Genomic DNA, 12,011 nt, shown 5'->3' with positions numbered 1-12,011 from the left:
TCTAGGCCATTTCTGGGCTTATAATTACGCACGCTCTATTTTTAGTCGTCGCAATAAATTAGGCATAACGTTAAGTACAAACTATAACGGTGAATTATTTTGTTGGAGACACAATCAGGAGGTGCAAGGACGCAGGTTTAGTAAGAGTCCAAAGGCAACACTGCTACTCTGACAGACGCCATAATGGAATGCTCATAGTTAGGCAAGTGGCCACGTGCTGCCGAACCTTGTAGCAATTTCTATAAATTTCTAAAATGCGTAAGCCTTTCTATGAAACTCAACGATAAAACTGCCAATCCCTCTGTCACGTGGGACGATCATCGCCATCAAGAATGAAATGAAGGCTTCCTTGGCGGTGCGGGTATTTGAATCCAGGCCCTCGCCGCTCCGAAGGCGAGCGTCGTAACCACTAGGTTACACACCTACGCTTGCGGAATGTGAACATATCTGAACCACACGAAGGTATTATACCGGCGTAAAAAAAACATGTAAAAAGCGACCACTTGCTATGAATGCTTTGTTGAAGTCATCATAAAGGATGCTAGGCGTGCAAACACGGACACGAGAGAGAAGCCAGGACACCACAAAACGCAGCCTAACAACTGAAAAAGCGCACAGTAGCGGCAAAAAAAAAGTATACAAAAAGCTGCCCATCTGCGCCGAGACCCGATTGCATTACTAAGAAGATGCTATGCAATCTGGATGAAGGGTCAATCAAGTATCCCACCCAGCAGATCAACGACAGGTGGCAGAACAGGGGAGTCCCGGACGACGACTGGAAAAAGGCTCATCCCGAAAGCGGGTAACAATGAATTTGGACAATCTTAGACCGATCTCACTAACATCCTGTATTGGGAGAACAGGTGGTACTTAACAGGCTCTCTCGTTATGCAGAGGAGAATATTACTTTCTCACACTGTGTGGTAGGTTTTAGTCCGGGTCTCTCTACACAAGACGCCGTGCTTCGAATCAAGCATCAGCTACTGGAGCAGAATACAAGATACACGAGGGCTAGACTTGAGCTCGATGTTGAGAAAGCGTTCGACAACATGCAGCACTCATTTTGTTACAAATCATCTCCGAACTCAATCTGGGAGAAGCTTTTCTCGCCTTCTCGGCTCATTCCTCAGTGACAAAAGATCATCCCTCAAAATAGGGGATCTGAGCGCTGAGTATCTGGAGCTTGGTTCTCGAGGTACGCCATCCATGCTGTTTAATCTGGTCATGCCAAAATTGGCCAGCACGCTAGACAAGGTGAAGCGCTATAGTACATGCGGGTGATGTTACTGCCTGGAATACAGGCGGCAGTGACGGGGAACTGGAGAGTAGATTACAGGAAGCTATATACCACCTACGGAGGAGTGTTTAGACAGGTCTTCGATGCTCCACCATAAAATCGGAGCTACTAATTTACAAGCCCAAAAGAGAGGGCCGTAGGCCAAAGGGCTGGGTTTCGGACAGAGAAACCTATATTGTCCTACGTACCAGGGATGGTAATTAGATACTTCATTCATAGAATCAAATGGATCGAATAGTCATATGATTCAGCGAATCACGAAGAAAACGGAGGACAAGGGTTACCAATAGATATCGGGGCGTAGGTGAGGAAAATTTTATTAGGCTAATCCATGCTTTTGTACTCTGTCATTTCTCCTATGTCGCGGCCATGCTAAATTGGAAAAGGAGCAGAAAGGGACAAGCTAAATGCATTGATCAGGAGCGTGATAGAGATTGTTCTGAGTGTACCCATGAGCACAGCGAACGATTTCTTACTTCAGTTAAGAATACATAACACCTTAGAAGAAACACGAGAAGCACAGTTCACGGCTCAGAAGGCTAGACTTGTGGTCACGAAGGCAGGAAGGAGCATACTTGAATCAACTGGCTTTTGGTAACGCACACGGGAAACAAGTATTGTGACCTAAATAGTGATTTAAGAGCCAAAGGAAAAGTTCGTCCCTTTCCTCAAAATGTGCACACCGCCCACAATTCTGGGTAGAAGAAATACCAGAGCTCAGGCTCTACTTCTTGGCGCAAGAGACCAGACTGAGGAGTGTTCATTTGTTGATGCTGCCTATACACTGCGAATCAGCAGCTGTGGTAGGCTCCAAAGAAAATGATTCTAATTCCATCTAAGGATCCCGGGGTTGCTGAACAGATGACTATCCGCTTTACGCTAGTCGACTCAAAGCGCGCCATTATCTACTCTGCCTCACAGTCAGCTATTAGAGCCTACTAAGCGCGTTATTGTCGTGCAAGCTCATAGGCTACTTAAGAAGAACAGGATCGTTTCTCACACAGTCGTCTGGTTTCCCGCTCATGTGGGGCTCTGCGGAATCAGTCCTGGCCAGAGCGACGCGTCCGCTCCGGAGTTCACGGACCACCTTCTCACGTATAATGAGATTACTAAACGCTTTTATCTCGGGCATTGGATTTAACCCCCGCCACGTCAAAGATTAAATAGAGCACAAGCAGTCACCCTGAGAGTTTTTCAAACAAAACGTACTCTAATCCGGTCATTCTTAACAGAATTAACACTGAATGTAATCTGTCCTTAAGATGTCAAGCCTGAAATGGCAACTTGGATAGTGAACACATGCCATGGTGGTGCTCTACGCTGATCAGGGACGAGGGAACAAGCTGGCAACTGGTGCTACGAAGCTCATCAGAAGACGATCAACTTCGGGCTGTCCGGAGTGTCCGCGAAGCGGCAGAGAGTCTCGGTCTTTCTGTCCCGACATGGCAGCATCGGTCTGATCTTTCGCATCGACTGCTTTGGACTGAATAAAATCTATCATTGTATACCATACAAAAAAACCTATATGCGCATGCCCAGGCAAGAGGCCATACCTATCAATCGGGCACCTGTGGAAGGTAGCTGTTCAGGCTCCTTCTTTATTAAAGTTAATCGACGGTTGGCTCACACATGCGCCTTCACTATTATCGATATGCCATGCCTCAACCCTTCGACGCGTTTCTTCATTCCTGTATAAAGGCTCGTGGCAAATGCGCCGTCTCCTGCGAACGGAAACCTCCTGCCGCCGAAATTCCACATCGTTCATGCTGCTTGCCCACCGCGCCGCCGGTGTTATGGAAAATTTAGCCAAACTATAATTTTCCAAATTATTTTGGAATAACAGTTTTGCACTACTTCATGGCACACGTGTACGCTAGTAGTAAGGTATAAAAACCCGGGTCTAAAACATCAAATGTAAATTTGAGTTCATAGTTAGCTCACCTGTACAACGTGTGCTACCCCACAGCAGGGCTACATATATCATTCGGGTTTTATGAGTGCGTGTCACGCAGAAGACTTGATATCCCGTACGTGCTTGTATGTGTGCGTGTTCTCACTTATGGTTCGTTCGTGCCTATGTGTATACATTCTGCGGATGTCCCTGTGGTGTGTATTTGCCAGCGTAATCACATAAACAATCTATCCGAACGTAATCACTTTCTAAAGCGAAAGCTTTACTGGCCTAGTCGAGCGAGTTTCGTTGTGTACCGAAGGCATATGTAAACTGGCAGCAAAACTTCCATAGAAAGCCTATGTGTCAAGTAGTTGGCGGCTCGTTGCCACCGCCGCCATCTACGTATCGCGGGGACAACTTACAGCAAGCAGAAAATAATAAATAAAATATGACGTCACAACCGGAAGCGGTAGCGACATCGCACATTTCCACTCCATGGCGCGAAATTGAATTTCTCTTAATTGCTAACCTTTTTTTTTACATGCTTTTGATGACTACGCGATTTTACTGCGCCTTTATGGCTCGCCAATTGCGTGTGCGACAGAGAAGGAAGGTCAACAAGAAAGACTGGAGAAGCTAGCTCGTTTTATTAGCCAAACAGTGTACTTGCAATGTACACCAAGATACTTTGCAGATAAAGAAATTATGATACAACAGCTCACGAGCATCGAAAACACACGTTGCCCAATCGAGGAAAACCACTGGGCGAGACAGCAGCCCTGGAGGTATCACTTTTGGCAACCTTACAGTACAACGTTTCTTCGCTTAGCGTGCCGTATTCACCGTCACGTTCACCATGTTACTACTTCCCTACAGGGAAGTAGTAACATGGTGAACCACAGCGAAACTACCGAGACGAAGACGATAAGGAACGAGGCGCTGACTCGCAACCATGTTCATTTTCTTCAAGAGCGCGCATAGGTACGCGGTGCAGAAGAAGAAAACAACACGAGAACAACAAAAAAGAACATCGCATGATAAATCAGCAAAATATGAAGCCAAGCTATTGACCGTTATGAAAACGGAGCACGTGTCGATAACGGTTAATGGCTTGCCTTCAAGTTTTGCTGATTTATCATGCGATGTTCTTTTTCGTTGTTCCCGTGTTGTTTTCTTCTTCTGCACCGCGTATCTATGCGCGCTCTTGAAGGAAATGAACATGGTTGCGAGTCAGCGCCTCGTTCCTTATCGTCTTCGTCTCGGTAGTTGCGCTGTGGCTCACCATCAGGGGCGTAGCCAGAATTTTTTTTTTTTTTTTTTTTTTTGGGGGGGGGGGGAGGGTTCAACCATACTTTATGTATGTTCGTGCGTGCATTTGTATGTGTGCGTGTAATATACGCAAGCAAAACTGAAAAATTTCGGGGGGGGGGGGGTTGAACGCCCCCAACCCCCTCTCCCCTGGCTACGGCCCTGCTCACCATGTTACCACTTCCCTGTAGGTAGCAGCTGTAAGTACTAGCTGTCAAGGTAGTAACATCACTGACTTAGCAGTTACTGCCTTCAGTTACTACATAGCTGGTAAATGACGAGCGCTAACTACCTCAAAGTTAGTAAAGGTCACTACATTTTTAAGAGTGTAGAGTGAATGTCGAACACACTTGGAGGTTGGGATCTTTAACACACGCCCAGTGCACGCGCCGTACACGCTTCCAGCCCCATTTCCCTCGATGCTGCAGACACACTCGGCCACCATGGCGGGTTCAGTTAAACGCGGAGGTAAGAATCTCAACATTCGGGGTGACACTCGACAGCACAGTTGTCTTCACTGCAGATCTGTACAGTCTGCATCAAAGACATTATTAATGCAAAATATGTTCTGACATCCTGTTGGAATGAATTGTTTAAGCTCTCCGTTAATGGTTCGGTGATTAATCAGGTTTAAGAACATTAGCCGACGTAAGGCTGAAGCATCCAAAACTAATGCGCGCGTACGACATTGTTATAGCGGTAGTATACGTCTACCGCTGGATAAAACTGTGAAAGGGTGCGTACGTATGATGAAGCGAAAAAATTGACTGCGGCTTAGCTTGGGTAGGCCCGGTTATGCAAGCGAAAGCTTACACTTGGTTATGCTTATTCACCCTCGTAGCCGAAGCACAGTTTGCAAACAGAACGATACGGCTAGTCGAACGCGCCGTACTGCGAGCACTCGGTACCGCCGTTTCGTCAGCTTCCGAAGCCGTCGCCGAAGTCGAAAGCGAGGCGTCCATTCTGTTGTCTTTCTGCATCCTTCTCCCTGCTTTAAAAGGACCGAGCGTTGGGCGAGTTGGTACTCCATTACTACGAAAAACTGCGCAAAATAAACAGGGACAAGTGAGACACACGCACAAGCGCAGACTAGCAGCTGGAAGTTTATTGAAGGAAACACAAATATAAGTAACAAGAAGAACCACGTGAACGATTCCCCTACGTTCTCTCCCTTCTCCCGATGCTTAGCTCGCCGAAGTTCCCGTTCTTCACGCGTTTCAGCCTGCCTCTTCGCGCGCTGGTACTCGTGCTTCCGCATTAACTCATTAGCAAGCCGGGCGATGTTCCGCAGGATGGTCCGACGCAGCTTGCCCCTTCCGCCGCTAGGACCGCGCAGAAAACTTTGACACAGATGGACCAGCGTCCTCGCGACCTCTTTCCATCATGTTACTAACAGCGCAAAACAGAACGAGGGACCAGGAAGAATCACAGACAAGCGCTGCTCACAGACATTATGGATCACCAACTTGCCCAACAAATCGCTCTCCTTCCATCGTGTGATTATGGCACAACGGCTGTACTGGTGGTGGTGGTAGTGGTTCGTAAGGAAAGGGAAAAAGGTACCTAATTTCTGCAGCCCAATAGGGAGCACGGCGCAGTGCCGGCGAAGTGCATTCGCCCGCTGACCCGACGTGGCAGAGAGAGCGGCGAGCCACGTGGTTAATCACGTGGACACGGCTGGCGAGCCGGCGTTCGACATCCTAGCAGTCACGGAGGAGGGAAAGAACTGAGGAGAGCGCATGCCCAGCCGGCGCGCTGGCAGAAAAGTGTGGAGGAAATGACGTCATGGCGGCCATATCCACAGGGCACAATGGCGGCGTTGTTGTGCTTATGTGGCGCGCCATGTTGTGCAGTGTAGCTGGCTTAGCGGCAGCGGCTTGAGCGCTTCCGTAGGTCTCGTACCGAACCGTGGCGGATATCCATTTTTTTTTGCGCCGCGTCGTTCGCTACGCAGTGTTCAACCGGTGGTTATTGTACTGAACAACGTTTACAAACCCTGTTGGTACAGTATCGTATCGGTTTCAGTGTTGATGATCAATGCAGTAGATTACCCTTGAGTGCGGCTCTTAGCGTGTCCTTGGAGGCCTGCCACAAGTGCTCGGGGTCCACTTCGAAAACGCCAGCCGAGGGACACTCGGTCTGCAACTGCACATAAAAAAAAAACAAAGGAGTCCTTATAATCAGAGGTACAGCTTAAGCTTCTATAAGTAGAGAAAAGCATCACCTTGTTTTCTTGTCTTCGATTTTTTTATTGCGATATCAATTACATGGACACCCTCAGCGCATTTTCGCCGTCGCCGTCATGTCCCTGTTATGTATATGTAGGTATATATATATTAGGCATAAAGAAAAATAAAACAGAAGAAAGAAATTCCGAAGCACCCGACCCGGGATTCGAACCAGCGACCCCTCGCACCCCAGCGCGCTGCGTTAGACAACTAAACCACGCGCGATGCATGCGCCGGCGAAATAACGGCGAGCTATTTATATACCCCACTTACCGCTGGTGGTACGCAGATCTCGGAGGAGCTTCAGCGTGCTTTCTATCACGCAACGCTCGTACACTTACTGGCAATTTGAAAACTGCCCTTGAGACGCGTACGACAAAGTGGCCCCTTTTTGTACCCACTCGCGATGTGCAACGAAAAAAAGTCAGTTTCGCCGCAAGGGCGAAGCAATGAATGCGATAGCAAGAAAAGCGGCACGTGATGGACGCGCTGCTACGCTGCAGAAACATCTGCCCCCCGGCAGCAACTACCGCGCGAGCAGACAGCAGAAGGACAAAGTTCTCCCTGCGCAAATATTACAAGAAGCGAGCGCGCTGGCCGACGACTTTTAAATGGTTTTAAATGGTTTTAAAGGCTTAAACAGGTTGCCGCCCTCTCTCTTTTTCATATGTTTTATTTCAGTTCGCTGAATCATCCACCGTACGTCACGCCCTCTTCACATATATCTCATCGCACTGGTCATCCGCTTCAAGTTGCACTACCACGTACCCGGACCACTACGTTCCAAGCCTCCTTTTTCACACGAGCAGCAAAAGGCTGAAGCGGCCTTCCTCACGCCATTTCTTCCAACATTAACCTACCTATGTTTTCTGAGGCTATTAGAAACACCTATGTATAATTTTATTAAACACCACCCCTTATGTAATACCCCTCCAAGGGAGTCTTGAAGGAAATAAAGCTAAGTGAAGTGAAGCGTGTTCTCAGGAGCCTCGACAACTGATCGACAGCGTTTTCTGACCATCCTGAAGAAGTGTTGCAGGGCCTCTTTAAGTGATAAAACGGAACCCCCAATCAAAACTAAATTTGTTTAATTTAGGTACAATGTAGAGTTTGTGCAAAGGAAAAAAAATAGGATAACTTGTTTGCAGGAACCACCATTCTAATTTTAACGAAACTGACAGTGAAGCACATTGAGTGCACCCTCAGCGTTCGGAACACACTCAGTGAACTTCATCCCTATTCGTAGTTTACATAAAGCGGGAAATGCCGTCAGCTTATGGCTGGCGGATTAGCTCATTTGAACGCGTGAGTTTTACAAAGAGTTATGTTCACAAATTATTTCTGTAAGTTAGGTGTAGCAATACGTTCAGCCTACAGAACTGTGACATGGTTTTGATCAAACTCGGCCATCAGGAAACTTGACGGCTGAATTTCAATATTCTTGATTGCCAACAATTCTTTCAACATATATCCATTGCATAAACAGAACACGTGTTTTTCATGTTTCATAGATTTCGAACATTTTAGATTTATATAAATTTTCAGGCTCAGATGCTGACCGAAAACGATCTTTCTATTCCGATGTAACTTGCTAGCCAATCACGAGCTCACGCGTCGTGCCGTAATGAGGCTCGTTGTTGTACAGCTGTACTCGTAAGCCTTAATTACTGCCTGGGAACCGCGCCCTAAGAAGATGGAGCGGTGAAAACGGACTGAAAAGAGGGCGACAGTGCACCTATTCTGGTCAACACATGCTCCCACCATAGTACAGGTGCATAAGCAGGCTTTTTTTTTTTGCCCGCATTTCTACGGGCAACAAAGCAGCCGCGACACAGGGAAAGCGCCACCGACCTTTTGCGAGGCTGTTCCACAGACTCGGGCTTGCCGGTCGTAGATGTGGCAGCGAACGCTCGACGAGCCCACGTCCAGGGAGGCCACGTACGTGTTGTGGCCATCACCGGGCCTGCAAAAGGATACAGGCCCAACAAGGTCAGCATCATCATAACCCGTTGTTCATATTGTGAAATGGCTTCATGCGGCGTATTACATGACAGGGATAAGTACACATGTAGTACAGCGCAGGTACATACGCCCTAACATTCGTGTAACAATTGCTCTCTTGCGCTGTGGATGCACGACAGGGCGCGCCAGAAAACTTATATTCCTCAATACTATAGAAATAAATTTATTGTCTTTATGCAAGAAACGCACAAACATTGATCTGAAGTGCGGAATAACGAACTTGTAGAAATTGGCTTCGACCTCTCTCTTTTCGATCAAGACAGCGCACAAACAACGGACAAAGACGAAGTGACATACGAGGCATTCATTCATTCATTCATTCATTCATTCACTCATTCATTCCTTCATTCGAGTTTTCATTCAGTCATGGTGAGAATTACCGACAGCCGAGATGACTCAAGCATCCTTCAAATAATCCAGCACGTCTGAGTTACTGTATGTCAAAGGGACATTCCTATAGCAGGACGCAATAAGCTCTTGGAAAGATCCCCAAATAAATTTGTTTCCTGCTTCTAAATAAGCCGCCTGAGAACCATCTCTTGCGATGCGAACACACAAGAGCGTTTCCTAGTTACGTCTTCCGTAGCCAAAACGTTGCGGTGAAGCCACTCGTCGGTGAAGAAAGAAACAAGGCAGGCGCGTCTTGCCTTCTGTGCTTCTTGAAGCTACCCGTGAAGAAGGAGGAGTCGGGAAGTTCTTCGTGGAAACACATTTCCGCGTTGCCCGATAGGTTGTCTTCTTCCCTTCTCTGACGCTTAGCAGCGTTCGTTCCCATGATTTCACGGGTCCCCGATGGAGTGGTTGACACTGCAGTGGCGACAGCACTGCTTGTCACGTTGGCTTGGGTCATTGTAGCATCCAGCGGGTTTGCTGTGTGGCATACTGGCATACTTTTCTTCTTCTTCTGGCAAGAAACACTTGGGACATGGACTGGTAGTGGGTAGTCTGCTGAGGAAAAAAAAGTAGTAGTTGGAACGATGGTGGAGGCAGTGCATTAGTGAGCCGCGCTGTGTTTTTGGAACCGCGTTTGAGAGAGCTACAGCTGGGTCCTGCGAAGCCAGGAACGTCGTTTGGTTCCGCTGTGTGTTCTTACGAACCATTCATAACCGCATCCTCAGACCGGGAGCTCTCAAGTGAATGACCAAAGCTAAGAGCCCATCGGACTGTGCCGAAAGTGCAGCTTGAATCTCAAAAGAGCCGAACGCCCGGCGGATCACGCAGTTGGCTTTGTCTTGCCGGCTGATACGATCAGAAAGCGAGAAAGAACTCGCGGTCAGGGCCCAAGCTGCAGAAGAGTCGTAGATTTGCTTGGCGACTTGGTCACTTCTTCGTTCTTCTCGTCTCCGCAAAGCAGATGTTGACGTTGTAGATACAGACGCTGCTGGCACATACGTTTTTCTCGATGAATTCACATTATGTATCGCACTCTTATCCCACCGTGTGTTTTGAGATGGACGAAACTGCGTTTAGGAGGCACACGGGGATAGGAACGCGCCATACAATTGAGGCACCTAAGACAGTAAAATAAATGGCAGCTTCGCACTAGTGGTACCAAGCCTGAATTGATAGCGCAGCTGGGTTCCCTTCTTGTTGTATCCTCTGCTATGGCTCATACCCATTCTGGGGGATTGGCCAAGAATTGATTATATGAATTTTTTTAGGTATTTTCGGTACTGAATATTGATAACAAAAAAAAGAGAAAACGTGCGTAAAAAGGAAAGAGTGCAATGATTGTTTTCTTTTTTTTTTCAAACATTCATATCAGACACTTTAGTCGTTATCCTGAATAGAAATTAGAATAATTGAAAAAAACAACTTTTTTTTAAAAAAATCCTTACTATTATAAGAATACTTACACACGTTCATCTTATTTCTGCTTGTTTTTTCTTTTCCTTTCTTTCCTTTCTTTCTCCCTCTTTCTTGTGTCTCTCTTTTGTATCTGTTTCTCTCTATTTCTTTCTCTTTCTCGACTTTTTTTTATCTTTATTTGTCTTTCTGACTTGCACTCTGTTTTTTCTCTCTTTTTCGTGTCTGTTTCTTTCTATCTCTTTCTATGCCTTTCTGTGCCTTTTTATCTTTTTATGTCTTTAATCCCATTTTTTTCCTCTCTCTTTTTTTATTTTTGATCTCTCTCTTTCTCTCTCTCACGTGTTCGTTTTCGTTTGACACTTGCACCTGCTGTACACGGTAGTGGGGCTTGCCCAATTCCTGTGGAGCATGCCCACCTCAGGTGTTTTGCATGTCGGAGCACAAGTTACCGATATTCTCTTTGCAGCTTCACTGCAAAGAGCATGAAGAGAGCGCGCGCCGGTTCATGGTGACGATAGTTTTTTTACGCCGGAACACAAAGTACCGACAGCTTGAACAGCTTCCATTTTAAAACTCTCACAGGGTCCGTTATGCATTCGCTTAGGACGACTCAAAGGCGAAAGCCATCTTCTTTTTCTTCTCAGTCGATGTATTGATAAAAATGCCCGCGCCTTCGGAAGCGTCCTGCACCTAAGACGGCACTGCACTGCACCCAGGATAGGAAGCACTGCAAGCTCTCTGCGCCTCACAGTGCTTTTGCACTGCCTCCGGGATCAGCCCACCACCATTGAGCATGCGATGGTCTTGTGCGATGACGTCATCATGTGACGTCGTGTTATGTGACGTTACAAATTTTGGTGATCTGTGACGTCATGATGACTTCATATGGTGACGTCATTATGATGTCATCAAGCCGTAATCCCTGGTCATGTGAGTTTTTGCATCGTTCCTGTTAGCGCCGACTCCGCCGGCGGTCACTTTTCGCGTTTGATGAGGCATATAAGACTTTCGCCTAAATAAAGGCGCCACTCGAGGTAACCGATGGCTGGCCGCACTTTCTAGGGGTGCACGCCCTAAGTAAACATACTAAACATATATGTTCGCCACTGAGAGAGGAGGTCTCCAGATTACTTAACCTGTATAGCGTTATCCTGATAATGCACCTATGTCTCATAGCCGCTGTAACGCGCGTTGCCTGACCGCCCACAAAGCTGGAAAGCATAAACTCAAGTTTATCAGCCGATGCTGTTAACTCCATTGCTGTGAGGTAATTCCTTGCAGGGTCGTTCATGCTGTCGTCGCCAGCCATTTATAACCTCAGAACGGAATGGCGGCGGCTGTCTTCGCACACAAGAACTCGCAGTGTCTTGCACAAATTCTTGGTGCGTACACTTCTGGACGCGATGATAAACATTCTACGCTGCTTCACTCATTGTAGAGCACTTATTTTCCG

At 47.0% G+C, this 12,011-nt stretch overlaps 1 protein-coding gene across 1 annotated transcript in view; it reads right to left on the bottom strand.

Annotated features, from left to right (window-relative positions):
* Positions 1-12,011, bottom strand: part of LOC119386509 (putative glycerol kinase 5) — a 177,157-nt gene that overhangs the window by 85,413 nt on the left and 79,733 nt on the right. Inside the window, exons 2-3 of the mRNA XM_037653776.2 lie at positions 8,579-8,690; positions 6,551-6,644 (exon numbers count right to left, since the gene is read on the bottom strand). Of these exons, the coding sequence (XP_037509704.1) occupies positions 6,551-6,644; positions 8,579-8,690 (206 nt within the window). The remainder of the gene's footprint in view (positions 1-6,550; positions 6,645-8,578; positions 8,691-12,011) is intronic.

This window comes from Rhipicephalus sanguineus, chromosome 3 (genome assembly GCF_013339695.2).
Source record: "Rhipicephalus sanguineus isolate Rsan-2018 chromosome 3, BIME_Rsan_1.4, whole genome shotgun sequence".
Taxonomy (NCBI): Eukaryota; Metazoa; Arthropoda; class Arachnida; order Ixodida; family Ixodidae; genus Rhipicephalus; species Rhipicephalus sanguineus.
This window is presented reverse-complemented; position numbering and strand designations above follow the sequence as displayed.